Consider the following 25,561-nt stretch of genomic DNA (forward strand, 5'->3'; position numbering starts at 1 on the left):
AATAGATTGTCTGTCCCCGTTTTAGAGTAAGTTTACTATGGTTACATTTAAGAGAGGGACTGCCAGTAGTTTAAGTCATTTTGTCATCTAGTAACAAGGCAAAAAAAACATCTGGATGTCAAACAGCGAAGCCGGTGTGCTTAACAATTCTAGAGACCTTCATTCCGAAGTCATTTTTATACAGATACTCGCGTCTTAGCACAAACTATCATATCACATGTGCGCTAAATAAGAATTCCATTCAAATCATATAATTGGTCCTGTGTGTTTAAAAACAAGACATGGTCATCTATCATTTAATATCTATCTCGAAATGCTGTTATTATATTCATTTTGCAAAAGACAAAGATTTGGCAAAAGATAGCGGTAAAGCTTGCAAATAATAATAATAATAATAATAATAATAATAATAGTAATAATAATAATAATTATTATTATTATTGTTATTATTATTATTATAATGTGCTTGTAAATTTATTGATTTATATTTTTTTTATAAATATTTTATTATTTTATAATAATAATAATAATTTTTATTATTTAATCATGAGAATAATTAACCCTGATAAATGCGCCGCAAAAACAGCCAAAAACATGCTTTAGAATTAATTCATTTATTATTTAATGTGAAATGAGTATAAAAACGCCTGTATTCAGTAAGAAAAAAAACAAATCAGCCTAATTATTGCATTTTATTTTTAAATTTGTTTGCAAACGTTTAGAAATCCGCTTAATAAAAAAAAATTATAATAATAATAATAAATAAATAGTAAAAATCGTTCTACAGTTACAAATTTATTTTTAAAAAATGTGAAAACACTATGTATGTATTACATTAAATCATAATAAAATCTAATAAGGCCTATAAATAAAATAAACCGCAGAATTCATCTTTACCCGATTAATAACATATTGCGTTTGCATTGCTTAACTGGTCTTAAACCATAGAAGGTAACTAGTATAATTCTAGTCACAAAGATATCTACTAAATAGCATATAATTTACTGTCTAAAATAGTTAAATATAGTTAATATGTATATATATAGTAGGGAGCTTGTGTCGTCGTTTCATAAAGAATGCTCATAAAGGAGGAGAGTTTCTACCTAAAGATTCAGAAGTTTTAGGAACCCAAAAACAGTTGTCACACCATAATTTAAGAACTGATATAATATTTTATATATTTTTAATGCTGGAACATCTGTAGTAGTTATAGCAAAATACATTAAATAACAAGAACAAGAACAAATAGAACAGAAGGAGTTTTTTTTGGTGATCTAATTTTATAGGATATTGGTTGTAAAAAATAAGCCTAATAAAATATACTAAAATTAGTGTGGCTCACACATTTATACATCCCATCTTATAAATAATAGATAAATAACAGGTAGAAATAGTATTAATTCATTCATTCAGTCTGTTGTACCAATGCTTCATCTTATTCACAATTCACCTGTCGAAAGGTAAGCAGCACCCTATACAGGTTGCCATTTCATTACAGAGCAAACACACATTCACACACATGTATTTGGACTGTTGATGGAAACCGGAGCTCCCGAGACGAGAAGAACATGCAAATTCTGACGGATGATATTTTCCCATACTGCTCCACCTGGGGATCGAACCCAGGAGCTTCTTGCTGTGAAAGCCACCGTGGCCACCATGTAGTTTTCGTTAACAGTAGGACAATATTTATTTTAAATGTAGTTCAATAAAACTGTACATAATTCGTACATCAGTAAACTGTATTAAATAATAATACAGTAGAAGTAAAGGGAAGGAGGAGATATTATAAAATAAAGTAGGACAGAAAGGGGAGGTGTTTTAAAAGTTTCTGGTGGTCTAAATATATAGGATTATATGTTTATAATAAAATAGTCCTAATAATGAGTGTGGCTTACATTTTTATACTGTAGAAATAACAGATAAATAACAGGTAGGTTCTGCTGATTAGTTTAGAGTGGTATGGGTCCTTTCGTTGTGGAGTTTGCATGTTCTCCTCGTGTCTGCGTGGGTTTTCCTTCGGGGCTCCAGTTTCCTCCCACAGGCACAGTCCAAATCCATGCAGTCAGGTTAATTTGAGATACTAAGTTGGCTTGTGTGCGATCTGTTCAGGGTGTTTCCTACCTTTCGACAGATGACTTGTGAATAGGATAAAGCACTGGTAAAACAGACATTGAATGAATGAATGAATGAATACTACTGAGTACTGTTCCTACCTGTTATTTATCTATTATTTATGAAACAGGTTGTATAAATGTGTAAGCTACACTAATTTCAGTATATTTTATTAAGCTTTATTTTAAAATAAAGTAAAACACAAGGAGGAGGTGTTTCTGGTGGTCTAGAATATAAGTTAAAGTATAGAATATAAGTTATAATAAAATAGTCCTAATAAAATGATGCTGAAATTAGTGTGGCTTACACATTTATACTGTAGAAATAACAGATAAATAAACAAATCGAACAATATATAAACAAATAGAAACAAATCCCAAGAAAATTTGAGTACAAGTAGATGATCCCCAAGTGGAGCGTTTGCATGTTCTCCTCGTGTCTGCGTGGGTTTTTCTTCCCACAGGAAATTATGTGTTTGCTCTGTAACGACTGTGTTGCTACCTTTCAACAGGTGACTTGTGAATAGGATAAAGCATTAGTATAACAGACATTGAATGAATGAATTAATACTACTGAGTACTGTTCCTACCTGTTATTTATCTATTATTTATAAAACAGGTTGTATAACACTAATTTCAGTATATTTTATTAAGCTTAAGGAGGAGGTGTTTCTGGTGGTCTAAGTATAGAATATAGATTATAATAAAATAGCCCTAATAAAATAATGCTGAAATTAGTGTGGCTTACACATTTATACTGTAAAAAATAACAGGTAAATAACAGGTAGGTTCTGCTGATTAGTTTAAAAAAAAAAAAAAAAAAAAAAATCCCAAGAAAAAGTCAAGTACTTAAACTACAACTCGTTCTTTGGTGCCTTTTCTTGAAGGGGTGTCTTCATCCACAGAGGCCAGGGGTTTTATATTCCCTTAGATCCAACCGACTGTTCTTATTGGTAGGCGAAACCATTACATCACGATGGTTATGACGCTCCGTCTTCTTGCTTCCTTCAGTCGCTTCTTAAAGTCAATCTTGTACGTGCGACCTCATACCATTCTGATTCTGCCAGACGCTCCGTCGGACGATTTCCATTTAGACAGTAGAGCGCCGCCCAAGTGCGTCTCTCTCTCTCTCTCTCTCTTTATCTCTCTCTCTCACACACACTTACACACACACATACACACGGATATATACACACACTCTCTCTCTCCTCCTTCTCGCGATCCAAGAAGTTACAAGGAGCGAATTATTAGGGTGTTTTGTCCTTTGCTATGAGACTCAGTCCACCTTCATCTTCAGAGTAAGTAACGTTATCCTCTTATTATCCTTAATCTTATCCTTATCGTATATGCAGTCTGGGTGTATGCAGACTATATAACTATAGCCAAAGTGTGTTAAATGCATTCTGTTTCTGTTTGTCAGGAATGTTACAATTATTTAGTTACTTTATTGCTAAATAAAATACAGTATGTGTTGCAAAGTGTACTTACTGATGCTGTAATGTCATGCTTTCATTAGGCACCTCGCAATAATAACTGGTTTTATACCAGTGAAACGTTTAATTGTTTAATCTAAAACGTGTCTCTTTTTTTTGGAATCGGATGCAGGGATGCGCCTGTTATTGCCGTTTACTCTGAGCGTTCGTGCATCCCTTGTAGTCTATTGTAGCTTAAACTTCGCATGTATTTGTTGCCTTAATTGTCTCACCAGATGAAAAACGTGCCACCATGTTGGCAAAGCTAACTGACAGCATTTCCTTTTGTTTCTTATGTTAGACTACATGTTTAGACATACAGTTGCATATAACAGTAGTATTCATTCATTCGTGCATAGGGGCTAAGTGGGTAGCACTGTCGCCTCACAGCAAGAAGGTCCTGGGTTCGATCCCCAGGTGGGGCGGTCCGGGTCCGTTCTGTGTGGAGTTTGCGTGTTCTCCCCGTGTCCGCGTGGGTTTCCTCCGGGTGCTCCGGTTTCCTCCGACAGTCCAAAGACATGCAAGTGAGGTGAATTGGAGTGTTTGATGTAACCTTGTGAACTGATAAACCTTGTGTAATGAGTAACCGTTCCTGCCATGAATGTAACCAAAGTGTAAAACATGACATTAAAATCCTAACAAACAAACAAGCATTCGTGCATAGTCTGTTTTACCATGGCTTCATCCTATTCACAATTCACCAGGCGCCAGTCCATCACAGAGCAAACACACATTCACACACAAGCCAACTTAGTATCTCTAATTAACCTGACTGCATGTCTTTGGACTGTGGGAGGACACCGGAGCTCCCGGAGGAAACCCACACAGGCACAGAAAGGACCCATATCGCTCCACCTGGGAATCGAACAATGGAGCTTCTTGCTGTGAGGCGACAGTGCTACCCAGCGAGCGACCATGCCGTCCATGATACAATTTAAAAATAATATTAAAAATCACTTGAATAAAACGGTTCATAATTTCTACATAATTAAACTGTATTATGTAAACACAGCTATGTCTTCTAGGTTATTCTTTTAGGCAACAGTTGTGGTAATGTAATATATACAGTATTTCTTCATACTTAAATTACGTACACATTTATAGAAAATAAAAAATCAAGTGTACATTTGACTTTTGTGTTTGGCTTATTTGATTATTAGGGAGCTGACATCTCTATTGAGAGAGAAAACCTTCAACTGTGATATTAGTGTCTTAACATTTTACGACAGGAGAAAATAAGGGTTTGTTTACTAATTTAATAAGTTGTTTTATTGGTAAGCTGAAGTTGCTTGGTCAAATGAAAAGAAAATTAGAGTATTTAAAAGTATTTATATGTCAAAATATATTGGGTCCAATTCATCACTGATTTGACGTTAATACTCCATGTAGTCATGCCAATGAGTGGAATATTCATGCATTTATTTATTCATTGTCTGTTTTACCACTGCTTTATCCTATTTAAGGTCGCGGTGGGTCTAATCCATTAAGCGAAAATGCAGGAAACACCCAGAAAAGGCTGCCGGTCTATTGGAAGTCTACAGGGAACACACACACATTCACTTGGGTGGTGACTGCATGTCTTTGGACTTGTTGGAGGAAACCAGAGGACCTGCAGGAAACACACAGAAAAGACCCACACCACCTAGTCAAGGAAGCAAATCCAGACCCTTCTTGCTATGAGGTGACAGCCTTACCCTCAGTGCAACCGTGCCACCCCTGGAATGTTATACATATATTATAATCAGATTTATACATAATCAGATTTGATTATTATAATCAAAGTTATATAGAGAGACGATGCAGCTGTATAAGTGGGTACCACATAGCAACATTGTATTGGTAAGGATGAATTGAAGTTGCTTGGTCAAATTACAAGAAAATGCACTGCGCCAAATCACTGCACCGAATCATCATTGATTTGAGGTTAATACTACATGTAGTCATGCCAATGACTGGTATATTAATTAATTCATTTATTCATTGTCTGTTACAGGGTGACACACTCAGTCATTGTGCAATTATTTACACCTTGGGTCAATTTCCATTGCCAGTTTATCTTTTGAATGCTTTTGGGAGGTGGAACAAGGATAGCATACAAAACCTCTCACAAACAGTGACCCAAAGCAAGGATTGAACCTCTGAAATATTGTTGCTGTGTGGCACCCACTTATACAGCTGCATCGTCTTTCCATATAATATTTCAATTCAAGTATATGTATATATCTAATATATGGTGGCACAGTTGTTAGTGCTGTCATCTCACAGCAAGAAGGGTTTGAGTCCTTGACCTGCGGCAAGGATCCTTTCTGTGGGTTTCCTTTAAGTCCTCAGGTTTCCCCCCCACAAGTCCGAAGACATGCAGTCAGGCCCTAAGTGTATGTGTGTTCCTTGTAATAGACTGGCAGCCTTTTCTGGGTGTTTCCTGCCATTTGCCCAATGAATTAGACCCACCGCGACCCTAAATAGATTTGATCCCCAGGTAGGGCGGTCCGGGTCCTTTCTGTGTGGAGTTTGCATGTTCTCCTTGTGTCCGTGTGGGTTTCCTCTGGGTGCTCCAGTTTCCTCCCACAGTCCAAAGACATGCAAGTGAGGTGAATTGGAGACACTAAATTGTCCATGACTGTGTTCGATATAACCTTGTGAAGTGATGAACCTTGTGTAATGAGTAACTACCGTTTCTGCCATGAATGTGACCAAAGTGTAAAACATGACGTTAAAATCCTAATAAACGCCGCTCAGGTGGCACAGCGGTAAAGTACGCTAGCACACCAGAGTTGGGGTTTCGAATACAGCGTATCGAACCTCAGCTCTGCCTTTCCGACTGCATGAACAACGATTGGCTGTTGTTCAGGGTTAAGGGTAAAAAGTCAGATCATAGGTCCTCATAACTGGTGCAACTGATGGCGCCTGCACAGGGCTGAGGAATAATGCTGATGGGGTTGTGGCCCTCTGTACACAGTGCCCGACGGTGTATGAACTTGACTCGTGCAGGTGAAAAATGCAGTATGTACTGACTGTATGTGCCGGAGGGGGCGTATATCAGTTGAGAGGCATCCGCAGTCAGCGGTGAAGGGTCGAATCAGTATAGAGAACGCATTCAGGGTAATTGGAGAAAGTTGGGGGAAAAAATAATAAACAAACAAACAAAATCCAGTAATGACCATATACACACCTCTTTCTCATCTAGACAAACTAAGAGAAGAAGAATTGACATTGGAGTGAAAAGGACTGTAGGTACCATCTCTATAACTTTAAAAGCAAATATTTTATGTCACATGAACCCCTACGATCATTAAAATAATGTAAAATCTTCTGTGGTGCAGCATGAAAACAGTGAAAAGTCCGATGTGCTTCGCAAGCTGCTGAAGCCAGAAATCTCTTATGAAGACACCATGATATCCTTTCCCAGAGCCTCCATAATATCCCAGCTGCTAAAAAACAGCTTGACCAAAAACAGACCCGGCGACTCAGACTTCCAGGGTAACGGCTTCTCCGGGACGGACTCCGAGACCCACCAGGAAGATTCCTGCAGTACCTCGTCACGGTGCAGCCCTCAGGAATGTTTGCCTCCTTTCAAAGGATCGTCATCCATGGCGCAGTTCGATATCGATCGGTTCACAGACGAGCACCTGAGGGCTAAACGCGCCAGGGTGGAGAATATAATCCGTGGGATGTGCCACTCTCCCGATGTCGCCCTGTGCACTGGGGAGAACGAGCGCGAGGCGGCGCATCAGCCGCCCAGCCCACGCGAAGGGTACAGGGAAAACAAGCGCAAGCAGAAACTGCCCCAGCAGCAGCACGGTTTCCAGAGGCTCGTCACGGCCTGCGAGGGGCGTAAGCACGAAGATCGGGAGCATCTTAAACTGCAGCTGGAGGAAATGCAAAGACAGCTCCGCCAGCTGCAAGAGAAGTTCTATCAGATATACGACAGCACCGACTCCGAAAACGACGATGGGAACCTCTCGGAGGACAGTGTGCAATCGGACAGAGTCGACAATATCCCCCCGTACTCGGCTCTATGTTGTTCAGACAACGAGATGTCAGACCCAGATCCGGGACACATCTCGGACAAAGCCCAACTCTTTCACGAACAAACTTCTGTCTCAGAGAGAGAAAATCCAAAGCAGGACAACTCTCAGGGGAAAGGTCAGGGACTGACCGTCTTGCACGCGGAAGGGAAACACCTAGCGGAAAGGCTAAAAAAGGAGCTCAACACTACCATGTCTCAGGTGGTGGATGCAGTGGTAAAGGTCTTTGCGAAGCCACAGTATACACCTCCTCTGGGATTTCCCTCGGTCCAGATGCCCTTGGACCACTTTCCAGTAAATCACGAGAACTTTCACACCAGTAACCAGCACTTGCAGTGTTTTAGTGATCTCATCATTCCTAATCCCATCGATTCGTTCGCCAGCATGCAGGTTCTCGGCTCAAACGACCAAACGGAAGCTCTGCCCCTAGTGGTGAGAAAGAACTCGACCGAAAAAGTGGGCACTCAACACACGACAGGCGGCCACCAACACCCCGCTCTTCACCCATCGCCGTTTTCCACAACTATGCCCTTTAGACCTTCATCCTTCCGCCATCCCTTTCCTCTTCATGTCATGGGTTACCCTTTCCAAAGCCCGCTAGGTGCACCAACCGGGCCTTATCCAGTAAATGAGGGATCCTCCCCTGAATCCATGGACCTTTCTAGAGAAACCAATAGCCTACGGATTAAGATGTCGTCCAAAAGTCTTGGTCATCATCATCCAATCTCGCCAACGCATCCGGGGAATTGTGGCAGCCTTTCTTCATCACTTATTAAGTCTGAATGTGGGGACATTCAAGATCTGTCTGATATTTCTCCATTTTCAGGAAGTACAATATCCTTTTACAAAAGGTGAATAAGGATAAATGTATATACAGTATATATATATATATATATATATATATATATATATATATATACAGTGTATCACAAAAGTGAGTACACCCCTCACATTTCTGCAAATATTTCATTATATCTTTTCATGGGACAACACTAAAGACATGAAACTTGGATATAATTTAGAGTAGTCAGTGTACAACTTGTATAGCAGTGTAGATTTACTGTCTTCTGAAAATAACTCAACACACAGCCATTAATGTCTAAATAGCTGGCAACATAAGTGAGTACACCCCACAGTGAACATGTCCAAATTGTGCCCAAATGTGTCGTTGTCCCTCCCTGGTGTCATGTGTCAAGGTCCCAGGTGTAAATGGGGAGCAGGGCTGTTACATTTGGTGTTTTGGGTACAATTCTCTCATACTGGCCACTGGATATTCAACATGGCACCTCATGGCAAAGAACTCTCTGAGGATGTGAGAAATAGAATTGTTGCTCTCCACAAAGATGGCCTGGGCTATAAGAAGATTGCTAACACCCTGAAACTGAGCTACAGCATGGTGGCCAAGGTCATACAGCGGTTTTCCAGGACAGGTTCCACTCGGAACAGGCTTCGCCAGGGTCGACCAAAGAAGTTGAGTCCACGTGTTCGGCGTCATATCCAGAGGTTGGCTTTAAAAAATAGACACATGAGTGCTGCCAGCATTGCTGCAGAGGTTGAAGACGTGGGAGGTCAGCCTGTCAGTGCTCAGACCATACGCCGCTCACTGCATCAACTCGGTCTGCATGGTCGTCATCCCAGAAGGAAGCTGACGCACAAGAAAGCCAGCAAACAGTTTGCTGAAAACAAGCAGTCCAAGAACATGGATTACTGGAATGCCCTGTGGTCTGACGAGACCAAGATAAACTTGTTTGGCTCAGATGGTGTCCAGCATGTGTGGCGGCGCCCTGGTGAGAAGTACCAAGACAACTGTATCTTGCCTACAGTCAAGCATGGTGGTGGTAGCATCATGGTCTTGGGCTGCATGAGTGTTGCTGGCACTGGGGAGCTGCGGTTCATTGAGGGAAACATGAATTCCAACATGTACTGTGACATTCTGAAACAGAGCATGATCCCCTCCCTTCAAAAACTGGGCCTCATGGCAGTTTTCCAACAGGATAACGACCCCAAACACAACCTCCAAGATGACAACTGCCTTGCTGAGGAAGCTGAAGGTTAAGGTGATGGACTAAACCCAATTGAGCACCTGTGGCACATCCTCAAGTGGAAGGTGGAGGAGTTCAAGGTGTCTAACATCCACCAGCTCCGTGATGTCATCATGGAGGAGTGGAAGAGGATTCCAGTAGCAACCTGTGCAGCTCTGGTGAATTCCATGCCCAGGAGGGTTAAGGCAGTGCTGGATAATAATGGTGGTCACACAAAATATTGACACTTTGGGCACAATTTGGACATGTTCACTGTGGGGTGTACTCACTTATGTTGCCAGCTATTTACACATTAATGGCTGTGTGTTGAGTTATTTTCAGAAGTCAGTAAATCTACACTGCTATACAAGTTGTACACTGACTACTCTAAGTTATATCCAAGTTTCATTTCTATAGTGTTGTCCCATGAAAAGATATAATAAAATATTTGCAGAAATGTGAGGGGTGTACTCACTTTTGTGATACACTGTATATATATATATATATATATATATATATATATATATGTGTGTGTATGTGTGTGTGTGTATACATATATATATTTGGCATCCTTACCTTATGCAGCTTACATTATTAACAAAATAAAGGCAATTTATTGCAAAAGCTGGGATTAAACAACCTAATATATTTTTCAAATGGGCAGTTTTAGCCTAGCGGTTAAGGTACTGGATTCGTAATCAGAAGATCGCTGGTTCAAGCCCCACCAATGCCAGGTTGCTGCTGTTTTGCCCTTGAGCAAGGCCCTTAACCCTTAATTGCTCAGACTGTCATTGCCATAACATTAAAACCACCTCCTTGTTTCTACACTTACTGTCCATTTTATCAGCTCCACTTACCATATAGAAGCACTTTGTAGTTCTATAATTACTGACTGTAGTCCATCCTTTCATGCTGTTTTTCAATGGTCAGGACCCCCACAGGACCACCACAGAGCAGGTATTATTTAGGTGGTGGATCATTCTCAGCACTGCAGTGACACTGACATGGTGGTGGTGTGTTAGTGTGTGTTGTGCTGGTATGAGTGGATCAAACACAACAATGCTGGTGTTTTAAAACACCTCACTGTCACTGCTGGACTGAGAATAGTCCACCAATCAAAAATATCCAGCCAACAGCGCCCCGTGGGCAGCATCCTGTGACCACTGATGAAGGTCTAGAAGATGACCAGCTCAAATAGCAGCAATAGATGAGCGATCGTCTCTGACTTTACGTCTACAAGGTGGACCAGCTAGGTAGGAGTGTCTAATAGAGTGGACAGTGAGTGGACACGGTATTTAAAAACTCCAGCAGCGCTGCTGTGTCTGATCCACTCATACCAGCACAACATACACCAACACACCACCACTATGTCAGTGTCACTGCAGTGCTGAGAATGATCCACCACCTAAATAATACCTGCTCTGTAGTGGTCCTGTGGGGGTCCTGACCATTAAAGAACAGCATGAAAGCAGGCTAAAAAGGTATGTAGAGAAACAGATGGACTACAGTCAGTAATTGTAGAACTACAAAGTGCTTCTATATGGTAAGTAGAGCTGATAAAATGGACAGTGAGTGTAGAAAGAAGGAGGTGGTTTTAATGTTATGGCTGATCAGTGTATACTGTCACACTACTATATATAAGTCGCTGTGGATAAAGGTGTCTGCTAAATGCCGAAAATGTAAATATAATCATATTTTTAATCCTAAATCCATGCTGTTTTTTAAAAATGGTAAAAGATCTTTGTGATCGTGGGGCTTTCAAGTGCACGCCGCAGGCCAAAGTACTAAAAGGCCCCGGCATTTTAAAGACACCTCCTATCTTCTGTGTTCTCACACTATCACAGAGAGACTAACAATACCTCAATCGCTTTTATCACAGAGTACTTTGTACATAAATGCTCAAAGCTAATCGTGTTTCAAAGCCGGGAAGTAGCATGACAAGATCCTTTTTCCAAGAGATTTTGCATCATGTGATCAAAAAGCTAAGAACATACATGTATCAGCATAGGAAATATAATAAGATAAGCAATCAAGCAATACAATTAATATATTGAATTGTTTTTAAAGGAACTCTCTCCATGTGTCTGCCTGTAAATCACATCTAGGAGCATATCAGCGAACGATCTCTACCTTGGTGATCATAAAGAGCTTACTATAGCCGGAAACACGTGCGGCGCTAATGGCCGTTGCCTGGCAGCAGGTCTTTTTTTTCTTCTATTGTTTTTATGTGAACAGGTGTTTGCAGGTAGCTTTTTATCTTTTATTCATTCCCCTCTCACAGCCTTCGACCGAAAAGCTGGTGAATCTCAAGTCTCAGTGACATGCTTTTAATGTCAGCTTTATCTGAGCCGGAGATATATTACGTGACTAAATTATTAAGCTTCAGATTTATTAACACTTGGGGTTTAGGGTGACATTAGTCACAATTAATTTCTCCCCTTTAAAAATATATAAAATAATGGACATACAGTATATATATAAAAGTTATTTGTACTTTGGTCAGTTATATAAAAGTTTAAAAGAATGAACAAATCACTGATTCTTTTTCAAATAAATTGGGTTTAGTATATCAATCCATTCAACAAATGCGTATATCAGAATCAGAATCAGAATCAGAATCAGAATCAGATTTATTGGCCAGGTATGTGGATACACACAAGGAATTTGTTTCCGGCTGATGGTATCTCTCTAGTAATGGTCCGATACAGTGTACAAGCAACGTATACATTAAACATTAAACACAAAATCACAAAATTATCCAAACTATAAGATTATATACACACAATATACAGATATGTAATTTAGCAGCATCTGAAATATTTACAAAACAGTAAAGTGCACAACATGTAGGATGAGTACTACAGTGTAGTCAATTTGGCAGCAGATGAATATTTTTACGCTTACGTGTTATGTATTATCAGTCATTTATTTATTTAGTATATATATGCATAGTGTTGCTCTTAATTCAATAATGAATTATTAAAGAATTGTCAAACAAACAGGCAGTTCATTTCTTTTAACACAGATTGAATGAGCTTTTTGTTTTCTGAGAAAAAAAAACCTTGTTTATTTTTTTTTCTAAGATTTGCATATAGACAAAGCAAACAGCTCTGACATGGTGCGCTTGTCGAAACGCACATGGTCGGGGAGTGTTAAAGGCACTTTGCATGTCTGATGTTTCAGGCTGAAGTCAAATTATGTCTTATAATTATTTAAACCCATTTAAATGACAGTGAAATGAATGTGTGTTTAAGCAGCACTTCATTGTAGTAGTTTTCCTATTTATTTTTATACAAAAAGTATAAACCTGTGTATATGTTAAAACTGATAGTATTTCATAATATCATGTTGTTTTAATGAAATATTAAGCTTATCTGTAGGCTTAGCCGACTGCATTTATCGTCTTCGATGTTCCTGAGCAGATGTCCAGCATTAATTTATGGATTTATCATCCCTATGTTCTCTCTCGTTACACCTGGTGCTTAGATCAGATTTCAGTAGTTATTGTCCCACTTTCATGGAACACATGGAATCTAAAACCAAATTTTAAAAAGGCTAATGGTGCAGAACATCCGTGATACTGCTGTTTATGCAGCATCTTGTTTGCCTGTATACCTTAGCAAAACCCCCACCCCCCTTACCCATACATACACACACACACACTCAGACACACACACCTTTTGAGGAAGACAGACAGACCATGCGACATTCTTGCATGTCACGACAGTGTGGCTCCTTAGTCAAAGAGTGCAGGCAATAGACTGGCCTGCCTGCAGTCTGCTCCAGTGCAGTCCTGTTTCCCTGTAGAACGTTAGCCTTAGTGCTTATACATCTTCAATCTATTGCAATTTCAGATTTCTGTTATTTTAATTGAACATCCCAAATTAATTGGACGTGTGCTAGTATTTTACCAAACCTCAGCATCAACATACACTCTATCCATGGCCCCTACTCTATCCTAAAAAAATCTGTGACTTGCTAATTCTCTTAAACTTTTAACTATTTGATTTACAAGTTGAGCGACTTGTAAATATAAACAAATTAAGAATTTGATGCCTGCGGCACTCTCAAAAAAGTTGTGACCAAGGCATATGGGACTGTTATCACCTTTCCTATTAATTAAAATTACTCTTTTGTTTGGGAACTGAAGATACTAATTATTGCAGTTTTGGAGATGCTCTGACCAGTCGTCTAGCCATCACAATTTGGCCCTTGTCAGACTCGCTCAAATCCTCACAGTTGCCCATTTTTCCTGCTTCTAACATCAACTTTGAGGATAAAATGTTCACATGCTGCCTAATATATCCCCCCCCCCTAACAGGTGCCGTGATGAAGAAATAATTAGCGTTATTCACTTCACCTGTCAGTGGTCATAATGTTATGCCTGGTCAGTGTATATAGACACATTGAGAGCTGGTTGGGGTTCTAGCTGGGATGAGTATATCAACTTTAATCATTTAGGATCAAATGCCTTTTAACTGGCTGGAAATAAAAACAAAGATTGATGGATTTGGGAATTTTTAAATTGATATGTTGTACTGTGACTGTGAACTACACTGTATAGTCAAAAATATGTGGACACTAGCCATAGGCTTGTTCGACATCACATTTTAAAACCAGAGGTACAGCAAGCCGTAGCCTAGAGGTTAAGGTACTGGACTGGTAATCAAAAGGTCGCTGGTTCAATCCCCACCACTTCCAGGTTACTGCTGTTGGGCCCTTAACCCTCAATTGCTCAGACTGTATACTGTAACTGTAATGTAAGAGGTTTGGATAAAGGTGTCTGCTAAATGCAGAAAATGTAAATGTATGAATAATGTCCATCGTTTTGACAAAGCTTTCCACATGATTTTGGAGTTTGTTTGTGGGAAATTTGTGTTGAGGAACACTTGTAAGGTCAGGAATTGATGTTGGACTTGGATTCCGGACTTGAATTCCAATCTACATTTTGTCAAGGCTCTGTGCAGACCACTTGAGTTTTTATTTACCATGCCTTTATGGTCCACGTTTTCCAAACATTTTTCACAACACTTAAGTCAAATAATTGGTTAAACGTAACTGTGAGGAAACTCAATAGGGTTGTACACATACTTTTGGCCATATATTGTACACACTATACTTTACTATGCTATGTGCTATACTATACTATACCAAAGCACTTTCCTTGACCTCTGCAAATTCAAGAAGGACTCTCTCCCAACCATCTAAAGAAAGCCAAGCTGATGTTTTTTTATGCACGTTACCCCAGTTCCAACATGCTGAAGATGTTCTTCTCTGATGTGAAGGTGAGTCTGTTTTTAACCATTAAGCATGTCATAAAAATGGCTGTGGCATATGGGTTCTGACTTTATTCCTTCTTTTTTTTCCTTCTTTTTCTTTCTCCGAACTAAGATAACTCATCTTAATCCCTATAATTATGACAACATAGCTACAATTATTAGCCTTTATTTTCACTATCATAATGTTTGGAGAACACAGACTGAATTGTTGAAACCTGCTGAAAGAGACCACATATATCAGGGAATACCGTTTCCATAAAAGCGTGTACATGGTCTGCAACAATGCTTAGGTAGGTGGTACGTGTCCAAGTAACATCCACATGGATGGCAGGACCCAAGGTTTCAAGCAGAACATTGCCCAAAGCATCACACTGCTTCCGCCGGCTTGCCTTCTACCTACAGTAGTTCATCTGTTGGATCAGACCACACTGGCGAGCCTTAGCTCCCCACGTGCATCAATTAGCCTTGGCTGCCCATGACCCTGTTGCCGGTTTACCACTGTTCCTTCCTTGGACCACCTTTGATAGATACTGACCACTGCAGACCGGGAACACCCCACAAGAGCTGCAGTTTGGAGATGCTCTGACCCAGTCGTCTAACCATCACAATTTGGCCCTTGTCAAACTGGCTCAAATCTTCCTTCCAATCCTTACGCCCATTTTTCCTGCTTCTAACACATCGACTTTGAGGATAAAATGTTCACTTGCTGCCTAATATATCTCAACAACTAACAGGTGCCGTGATGAAGAGATAATCAGTGTTATTCACTTCACCTGTCAGTGGTCGTGATAGAAAGGTGTCAGAATACACAGAGCATCGCAGTTTGTTGCGTATGGGGTAAAAGGGGGCCAACACAATGTAAGAAAGTTGGTCATAATGTTATGCCTCATTGGTGTATATAGCCAAAAGAGAAAACATGCTCCCAACCTAGTCTAAAAGAACAGACTTCCTGTGGATTTAGTGGGCATATTTTGTTTAATACAAGATTTTAAGATTATTTTGTTTTAATAAAAAATGTTTTATTTATTTTATTATACCATTTTAATTATTGTGTGACATTTAAATACATTTAACAGCAGTTTAACAGCTTTTAAAAATCTGTTTTTCATTATGAATTTAGATTTGATTATATTATTTTGTTTTTTTATCCTTAAAAGGGGTCCAAGAGAGTGACCAGTTTGTTTGACAAGTAGATGACACAATCCTTAATTGCTAAATTGTCACATTCCTGCAAAGTGGCTTTTTGTAAACAACAATGCAATTTATTTATTACAACCCCAAATCAGAAAAAGTTGGGACAGCATGGAAAATGCAAATAATAAAAAAGTTTGTTACATTTACATTTACTTTGACTTTTATTTGATGTCAGACAGGATGAACCTGAGATATTTCATGTTCTGCTCAACTTCATTTTATTTATTAATAAACATCCATTCCTGCATTTCAGTCCTGCAACACATTCCAAAAAAAGTTGGGACAGTAAACCATTTGTTTTTGCAGTTATGTTTTTGCATCTTTAATCACCATGAAAAATAGTCGCCTAAAATACACCAAGTGCTTAACTAGAGTTGATTTACAGCCGACGGTGGTAACAGGTGCTCTTTCTAGGAAACAGAATAGATATATTCAAAGTAGTCCAGTGCAGAAAGTATGCAAAGTGCAATGCATCATTCGTACATATGGACAGGTAGTAGAAGGATCCTGGTATTAGAAAGCTCCCAGTTTCCATATGAGGTGTCTTGTGCATTAGTAGCGAAGCAATATAGAAAAAAAGGCATTTATTTTTCATATGTATATACAGTATATATACAGTATATGCCATAACATTAAAACCACCACCATTTTATCAGCTCCACTTACTATATAGAAGCACTTTGTAGTTCTACAATTACTCACTGTCACTGCTGGACTGAGAATATACCAACCAAAAATATACCAGCCAACAGGGCAGCGTCCTGTGACCACTGATGAAGGTCTAGAAGATGACCAACTCAAACAGCAGCAATAGATGAGCGATCGTCTCTGACTTTACATCTACAAGGTGGAACAACAAGGTAGGAGTGTCTAATAGAGTGGAAAGTGAGTGGACACGGTAAAAAACTCCAGCAGCGCTGCTGTGTCTGATCCACTCATACCAGCACAACACACACTAACACACCATCACCATGTCAGTGTCACTGCAGTGCTGAGAATGATCCACCACCTACGTAAATAATACCTGCTCAGTGGTGGTCCTGTGGGGGTCCTGACCATTGAAGAACAGGGTGAAAGCAGGTTAAAAAGGTATGCAAAGAAACAGATGGACTACAGTCAGTAATTGTGCTTCTATATGGTAAGTGGAGCTGATAAAATGGACAGTGAGTGTAGAAACAAGGAGGTGGTTTTAATGTCATGACTGATCAGTGTATATACAGTATGTATAGGCACGGAGGTGTACAGTGTAATTTGTCAATCACTCTTGATTGACAACCACATGTGCTTCATGAATGTGAATTCATTCCAGGTGAAAGTTTACTGTTTATTACAGCTTTTTTTTTAAATCTTTGTTGGAATAATTGCATTTTCTCTGAAGCCATGATGCCAGGATGCTCGGTTACTGGGAACTGTGGGGAAAGGGGTCTTGCAGTGTTTTAAGGCACACTGGAAGAGCAGCTAAAATAACAGCGCTATTAGAGCAGATAGAGTTCTGATAGTTCCCTGTCTGTTCTGCACTATCTCTTTTCTAAACGTTCTCTAATGAGGGTTGTGGAAATTTTCATGTTTTTTTATGTTACTTTGTTTCTAATAATTTAGCCACCATATTCCTTCGCTATTGCCCCCCACACATTTTGTTAGTGTCTTTAAGCCACAGTATCATTCTACCTCGATGAAATATCCGCAAATGGGTTAAATAATATATAAGTCTACATTTTGAGCAAATATTCTTGCAACAAATTAAATCTGGATGTTTCTGTTTCCTTTGCAAAGTTCAACCGCTGCATCACATCTCAGCTAATCAAGTGGTTCAGCAACTTCCGTGAGTTCTACTACATTCAGATGGAGAAGTTTGCTCGGCAGGCCATCAATGACGGCGTAACTGAATCTGAGGAACTGACGGTCAGTCGGGAGTGCGAGCTTTACCGCTCTCTCAACATGCACTACAACAAGGCTAATGATTTTGAGGTAAGATCTTTTGCATTGTTTAGCATGTTTGCTTTTAGGTCAAGTTATAAATTAGTTTAAGTTAATCAGCTATTTAATGACCCAGCTGAGAAATGACATTTAAAAAGAGGTTTAAAAAACCTGAGAATCGCAGCTCTGCAACCGGCAGGCTGGGCGCCTATACATAAGGACAATGATTGGCTCATCCGAGGGGAGGAATGCTGGAGGAAATTTCTGATGACTGCAGCAATTATTACCTCTCCGAAAAGTCAGCCGTAATGAAGTCTCACAACAAGCTGCATCACATTTGGAGATACATGCTAAGCTCTCCAGGAGTCATAAGTTCCTGCTACCGGCAGAAATAAGTACACAATGATTGGGCCGTCCGAGGGTGGGAATGCCAAAGGGAGCAAATATGACCTCTGCTGGCTGATCAATGGCGTCTGCACAGAGACGGCAGATAATGGAGACTTGAATAATATATATAGAATATATATAGACTGGAATATATAAGTAGCCTAATCTCATACTGCTATCACCACCCACACACTGGAAGGTTTAAGACCATCAAGCGCCCTCTCCAAGATGCAAGTCGCTGCTCACATTTGGAGAGACATGCTAAGCTCTCCAGATCTATTACTAGTGCAAGCGCCAAGACCAGCAGCTATGAATTTCTGACCTTTTTCCTCGCTAACAGATGCACAGCATATCATGTCTATGATGGCGCCTGGTTGGCTGAGAGCAAAAGAGTTTGACGTGCCATTGATTCTGAAGCGCCTGCCGATGGTTGCTGCACTGGCATCAAGCACCCCATTGAGACCCCAACCCCTAAACACCGTTTACCAGCTCCAGAACAATAACAATGGTCTCTCTGCTTATAGGCAGAGCCCTCATTTGGGCATCCTTGGTCTGGGTACACTAATCGGCACTAACAACTCACTGTCCATTTTATAAGCTCCATATACCATATAAAAGCACTTTGTAGTTCTACAATTACTGACTGTAGTCCATCTGTTTACCTGCATACTTTTTTAACCTTCTTTCACCCTGTTCTTCAATAGTCAGGACCACCACAGAGTAGGTATTATTTAGGTGGTGGATCATTCCAGCACTGCAGTGACACTGACATGGTGGTGGTGTGTTAGTGTGTGTTGTGCTGGTATGAGTGGATCAGACACAGCAGCGGTGCTGGAGTTTTTAAATACCGTGTCCACTCACTGTCCACTCTATTAGACACTTCTACCTAGCTGGTCCACCTTGTAGATGTAAAGTCAGAGACGATCACTCATCTATTGCTGCTGTTTGAGTTGGTCATCTTCTAGACCTTCATCAGTGGTCACAGGACGCTGCCCATGGGGAGCTGTTGGCTGGATATTTTAGGTTGGTGGACTATTCTCAGTACAGCAGTGACAGTGAGGTGTTTAAAAACTCCATCAGTGCTGCTGTGTCTTATCCACTCATACCAGCACAACACACACTAACACACCACCACCATGTCGGTGTCACTGCAGTGCTGAGACTGATCCACCACCCAAATAATACCTGCTCTGTGGTGGTCCTGTGGGGGTCCTGATCATTGAAGAACAGCATGAAAGGGGGCTAACAAAGCATGCAGAGAAACAGATGGAGTACAGTCAGTAATTGTAGAACTACAAAGTTATATATATATATATATGGTAAGTGGAGCTGATAAAATGGACAGTGAGTGTAAAAACAAAGAGGTGGTTTTAATGTTATGACTGATCAGTGTACTGTAGTGCGAATCATTAGTTCCATGCCTGAGCTGCATAAGAAATGTTATTACCTGCATTACTTAATGAGTTTAATTGATGTTAATGAAGTAAAAGTCACTTTTAATCTTTTGTGTTCTTACGCAGTAATATTAAGCTGCAAACGCAAGTGAAATGTTCTTTTAATGCTTTATTACACTAATTAAGTAGGGTGTGTAATATCTGTGTGAAAACTAAAATGTAAAAATACAAAATGCATTACGTACAACCCCAAATCAGAAAATGTTGGGACAGTACGAAAAAGGCAAATAATTAAAAAACACAGTTTCTTACATTTACTTTGACTTTTATTTCATTGCAGACAGGATGAACCTGAGTTATTTCATGTTTTATCTGCTCAACTTCATTTCATTTATTAATAAACATCCATTCCTGCATTTCGTTTTAAAATTCTCCACACATTCTCTATTGGGGACAGGTCAGGACTGCAGGCAGGTACCCTCTTGTTCCGCAGCCATGCCTTTGTAATGTGTGCAGCATGTGGTTTTGCATTGTCTTGTTGAATAATGCATGGACGTCCCTGGAAAAGATGACGTCTTGAAGGCAGAATATGTTGCTCTAAGATCTCAATGCACTTTTCTGCATTAATGCTGCCATCACAGAAGTGTAAATGACCTTTACCAAGGGCACTGACACAGCCCCATACCATGACAGACCCTGGCTTTTGGACTTGTTCCTGATATTAGTCTGGATGGTCCTTATCGTCTTTGGACCTGGAATGCTGATTCATCTGACTACAATACACGTTTCCACTGTGTGATGGTCCATCCTAGATGCTTCAGAGCCCAGAGAAGTCAACGCTGCTTCTGGACATGGTTAACATAAGGCTTCTTTTTTGCACAGTAAAGATTTAAGTGGCATTTGTTCATGTGACTCTGTATTGCAGTGCTCGACAAAGGTTTGCCAAAGTAATCCCTCACCCATGTGGTTATATCAGCTATTGTTGAGTGGCGGTTCTTGATGCAGTGCCGTCTGAGAGATTGAAGATCACGGACGTTCAGCCAAATTTCCAAACCTGCGTGACCCTAACCACTACAGAGCGATGGCAACACATGAAATCTTTGGTTTGGTTAAAGGAATGTTACCAACATAACTGTGTAACTGTCACTGTACCCCAACGTGCTTATCCCTATACTACTGGGTTAGACATACATACTTCCTATCACTTTTTGTCCCAGACCAAATTCCACCCTGTCCACCCTGCCTGATTTTGGCAGGTCTAGTCTGTAGGTCATTCTGTCTCTTCCTCCCCTGTATTTCCACCCAGTGTAAGCTTTATAGCTGTTTACTAAATGCAAAAATATGCAAATACACACACAAAGAGCACAACCATCATCAGAAATATTACCATATGGTGCCTGGTTAAATAATCAGCTTGCTTTATGGAACAGGGGTGCAGTCATAGTGGAACAGAAAAGAGCCTTTCCAAACTGTTGCCATAGAGTTGAAAGCATGTAATTGTCCAGAAATTATTTAATTTGTAGCATTACCGTTACCTTTTACAGGAACTAAGGGGCCCTGAGAAACAGCCCTAGACCTTAATTTCTGCTCCACCAGACATTAGACACAAGGCAGTATTATGACGAACGGCTTTATTTGTCATATATACCTGTACATATACAGGACAATAAATTAATTTTTCTGCATATCCCAGCTCATTTGGAACCTGGGGTCAGAGTGCATAGTCAGCCATTGTACGGCACCCCTGGAGCAGACAGGGTTAAGGCCTTGCTCAATCTGTACCCACTAGGCTACCACTGTCCAGTATAATGATCTCGGCTTGTGTGTAGCCATGGAAACCCATTTCAGAGGGTTAAGAGCTTGCTGAAGGGCCCAACAGTTGCAGCATGGCAGAGCTGGGATTTGAACCCACAGCCTTCTGGTTGGTAACCCACAATTCTAAACATTAAGCTAACACCATCCCAATATATTTGGAACTTTGTAATGAGTAATTCAACAGTGAAGGCAATTAATGCACCTCTGTAAATTTAGGTAGCTAACCACAGTGCGGCTGAGCTGTTGTTGCTCCTAGACACTTCCATTACACAACAATAGCACTGAGAGATCTAGCACAGGGCGGATTTAACAGGGCTATGTGCTTGATTTTATAGATCTTAAGGAAATGGGTGAAGCTGTAACACTCAAACTCAAAATGAATATAATCGAAAGCATTTTGGGAGTGCATCAGGTGCAGCAGTGTTGTTGGGATGAATCTTTTTCCAGTCTTTTATCAGGGGACACTTTCATATAGGATGCTGTTGGCTTTTGGTTGAGCCAATATTTTTCTCCTTGCATTGACACTAAGGTGTTTCAAAATGCCAACAACATGTACAAGTACTACAGTGATGTGAAATAGTATTGACACATTTGGCAATTACTTCTATTTTTGCTGATTCGACTTTTGTAGACGTACATGTTTCACATCATCAAACTACTTTCAATATTTGACCAAGATAACCCATGAAAACACAAAATGCTCTTTTGAAATGATGATGGCCCTATCTGGCCCTATGTAAATGCTCTATGCCACGTTTTAACATCCAAATAAAGGTATAAAACTAATTCCTTGGAATCTACCAGTCTGGAAAGGGTTACAAATGTATTCTACTTTTATTATACTCCAGTGAGCTTAGTCTTATCCTAAGCTTGGTGGACGTCCAATTTCAAAAACATGGTGTTAGAGTGACCTCTATGGGATCTTTTCAGCTATGACAACAGCCACTCTTCTGAAAGGAGTTTGTGCCCGTTTAGTTGAAAGAGTATTTGTATGGCTGGTCACTGATGTGGGTAAAAAATCCTCAATTGATGTTTCAGTTCGCCCCAAAGCTGTTCAGTGGGGCTAATGCTTTGTGCAGGCCACTGGAGTTCCTTTAAACCAAGCTTTTCTTCATGTCTTTAAAGATCTTTCCCCAAAACGTCCAATATAGTGTACTTGCTAACAGTTTGTGTTTTATGACTTCGATGTATTGTTGGGACAGTGATTTTTGGGAAGTTTTTTTTAAATATACTTCTAGTGCATACAGTGGATTTAAAAAGTATTCAGACCCCCTGACTTACTGTACACTTAACTGTTGTGGATTTAATTTTAAAGAGATTTAATTGCCATTTTTAACGTCAGTCTACACAATCAAAGTGAAAACTTTGTACAACCCCTCTTGGACAGCAAGATAGATTCAGTTATGGATTCAAAAGCTTAGCACACCTTATTTTGTTGTCCTCATTCTTTATGGCAGATTGGATGTTGAGCATCTGTGAACTGCCATCTCCGGGTCTCTCCACAGATGTTCGACAGGGTGTAGATCTGGGTTTTGGCCGGGCCACTCGAGGACATTCAGAGCCTTGCCATAAAGCCACTTCAGTGTTGTTTTTGATGTATGATTTAGACCACTGATTTTTTCAAAGATGAAGTTTTGCCCAATATCCAACCATCAATTTTTAAGGCTCCCTGTTCCTGCCATTTAAATCACACCCATAGCATGATGCTACCTTCATGCTTTACTTTTACCATAGAGATTTTATTAATAACTGTTTTTCATTATGTACCCAGAGATGTTTACATGCTGTCATATGGCTTTTGTTAACAGAGGCATCCGTCCTGCCATTTCTGCCCTAATCTTTTGGAACCATTAGGGTCCTACCAAGGATCTTCTTGTCCAGATGCCCAATTTGGCTGGACGGGCAACTCTAGAAGTGTTTAAGGTTGTTCCAAGATTCTTCCCTTCAATATTATTGAGGTCACTGTGGTACTGGAAACACTTAAAGCCTTCGATGTTGTTTTATATCCTTGACTTAACAGGTGGACTTCAGTTCTAGACACATCTGACAGTTTTATCCATTGTAAATTAAATCCACAACATAATATAACAGAAAATGTACAGAAAGTTAAGAAGTCTGATACTTTCTAAACCCACATACCATTTAAACAACAAGGGTACAGTCAAAGAGCCAACACAGCCTTTCATAGAAAGACCATTGGTGTGGGGTTGCTTTGCTGCATGAGCTGCATCCGAGACAACTTGGCGTTACTAAGAGAAGAATGAATTCCACTATTTATTAGAACTGTTTTGGTGTTTATATTATTATTCTCCATTTTTGCAATCTCCTAATTTGGATAAACTCAATTTATCCAGAGATGTGCTCAGGCGACCTGTCGGCTGCACGAAAACCAAACTGGCTGTGAAGCTCATGCTCATGGGAAATTAAATGATTCCATGATGAGTGTATATTGAAGGTATACACCGATCAACCATAACATTAAAACCACCTCCTTGTTTCTACACTCACTGTCCATTTTATCAGCTCCACTTACCATATAGGAGCACTTTATAGCTCTACAATTACTGACTGTAGTCCATCTGTTTCTCTGCATGCTTTGTTAGCCCCCTTTCATGCTGTTCTTCAATGGTCAGGACCCCCACAGGACCACCACAAAGTTGGTATTATTTGAGTGGTGGATCATTCTCAGCACTGCAGTGACACTAACATGGTGGTGGTGTGTTAGTGTGTGTTGTGCTGGTATGAGTGGATCAGACACAGCAGCGCTGTCATTTTTTTTGCTGCTTCTAACACATCAACTTTGAGGATAAAATTAATTTATTCATTATCTGTTTTACCGCCGCTTTATTCTATTTAGGGTTGCGGTGGGTAAACACATTTATATGACTGCATGTCTTTTGACTGTGGGAAGAAGCATTAGGAATGTTCCTTGCCTACTGGTCCTGCCAGTTGAAAAATACCAATGTTATATTGTTATTAATATTATCGTCTTCTTGTGTGTATACAGGTCCCGGAGCGATTTCTGAAAGTGGCCCAGATTACATTACAGGAGTTTTTCAACGCCATAGTCGCAGGCAAAGATGCCGATCCTTCCTGGAAGAAGGCCATATACAAGGTCATCTGCAAGCTGGACAGTGAGGTCCCGGAAATATTTAAATCTTCAAACTGTCTGCAGGAGCTTCTACATGAGTAGCAACTGCCTACATCTGCGCTCTCTTCTTTTTAGATACAGTATATTTATCATTTTTAAAGATCCAAACTGTTTGTTATTTATTTGTGGTTAATTTGATTTGATCCTTACTGAGTTTCGCTGTGCTGCCTGTAAACAGGGCATTATTTTTATCACAAGATGGATAGATGATAGAGTTGATAGCGAGTGTTGTTATGATTAAACCATTTTATTTTAGCCTGTATTGAACTAATTCAGATAGTTATTATTATAATTGATGTATTATTGATTACAGAACAATTGTTGTATTCTTATTTGTCATGAACGTTCTGCATAAAACACATGAATAAATCGTTTATTATTATTTAAACCAAAATAGCCTCTTGTAACTGATTATCCATACAGACAGTCAGTAAATTGCAGCAAGAACATCTTGGGTTTGATTCCCAGGTATGGTGGTCGGGGTCCTTTCTGTGTGGAGTTTGCATGTTCAACACAGGTTTCCTCCCACAGTCCAAAGACATGCAGGCTGGTTCATTAAAGGTATAAAATTACCCTTGGTGTGAGTCCATGCGTGTGCGAGTGTGTCTGCCCTGTGATGAACTGGCAACCTCTCCAGGGTGAATTGAACCCACCAGGACCCTGAATAGGATAAAGTGGTAATAAAACAGACAATGTATGAACAATCGATTATAAAAGCATTGGGTTTGTAAAAACTTTGGAATAGCCCTATTAGCTGCATTAGAATGAGCTACAATGCAAGTAAGACTT

The 25,561-nt window shown here is 39.9% G+C and overlaps 1 protein-coding gene across 1 annotated transcript; it reads left to right on the forward strand.

The window, feature by feature from the left end:
* The first annotated feature begins 1,425 nt into the window (after positions 1-1,425).
* Positions 1,426-25,166, forward strand: prox1a (prospero homeobox 1a). The gene is given in 5 exon segments (XM_063007892.1): positions 1,426-1,460; positions 6,774-8,445; positions 14,810-14,920; positions 17,882-18,076; positions 24,629-25,166. Coding segments are annotated over 5 exon segments (2,199 nt in total). The 3' UTR covers positions 24,815-25,166.
* The last annotated feature ends 395 nt before the right edge of the window (positions 25,167-25,561 follow it).

This window comes from Trichomycterus rosablanca, chromosome 13 (assembly GCF_030014385.1).
Source record: "Trichomycterus rosablanca isolate fTriRos1 chromosome 13, fTriRos1.hap1, whole genome shotgun sequence".
NCBI lineage: Eukaryota > Metazoa > Chordata > Actinopteri > Siluriformes > Trichomycteridae > Trichomycterus > Trichomycterus rosablanca.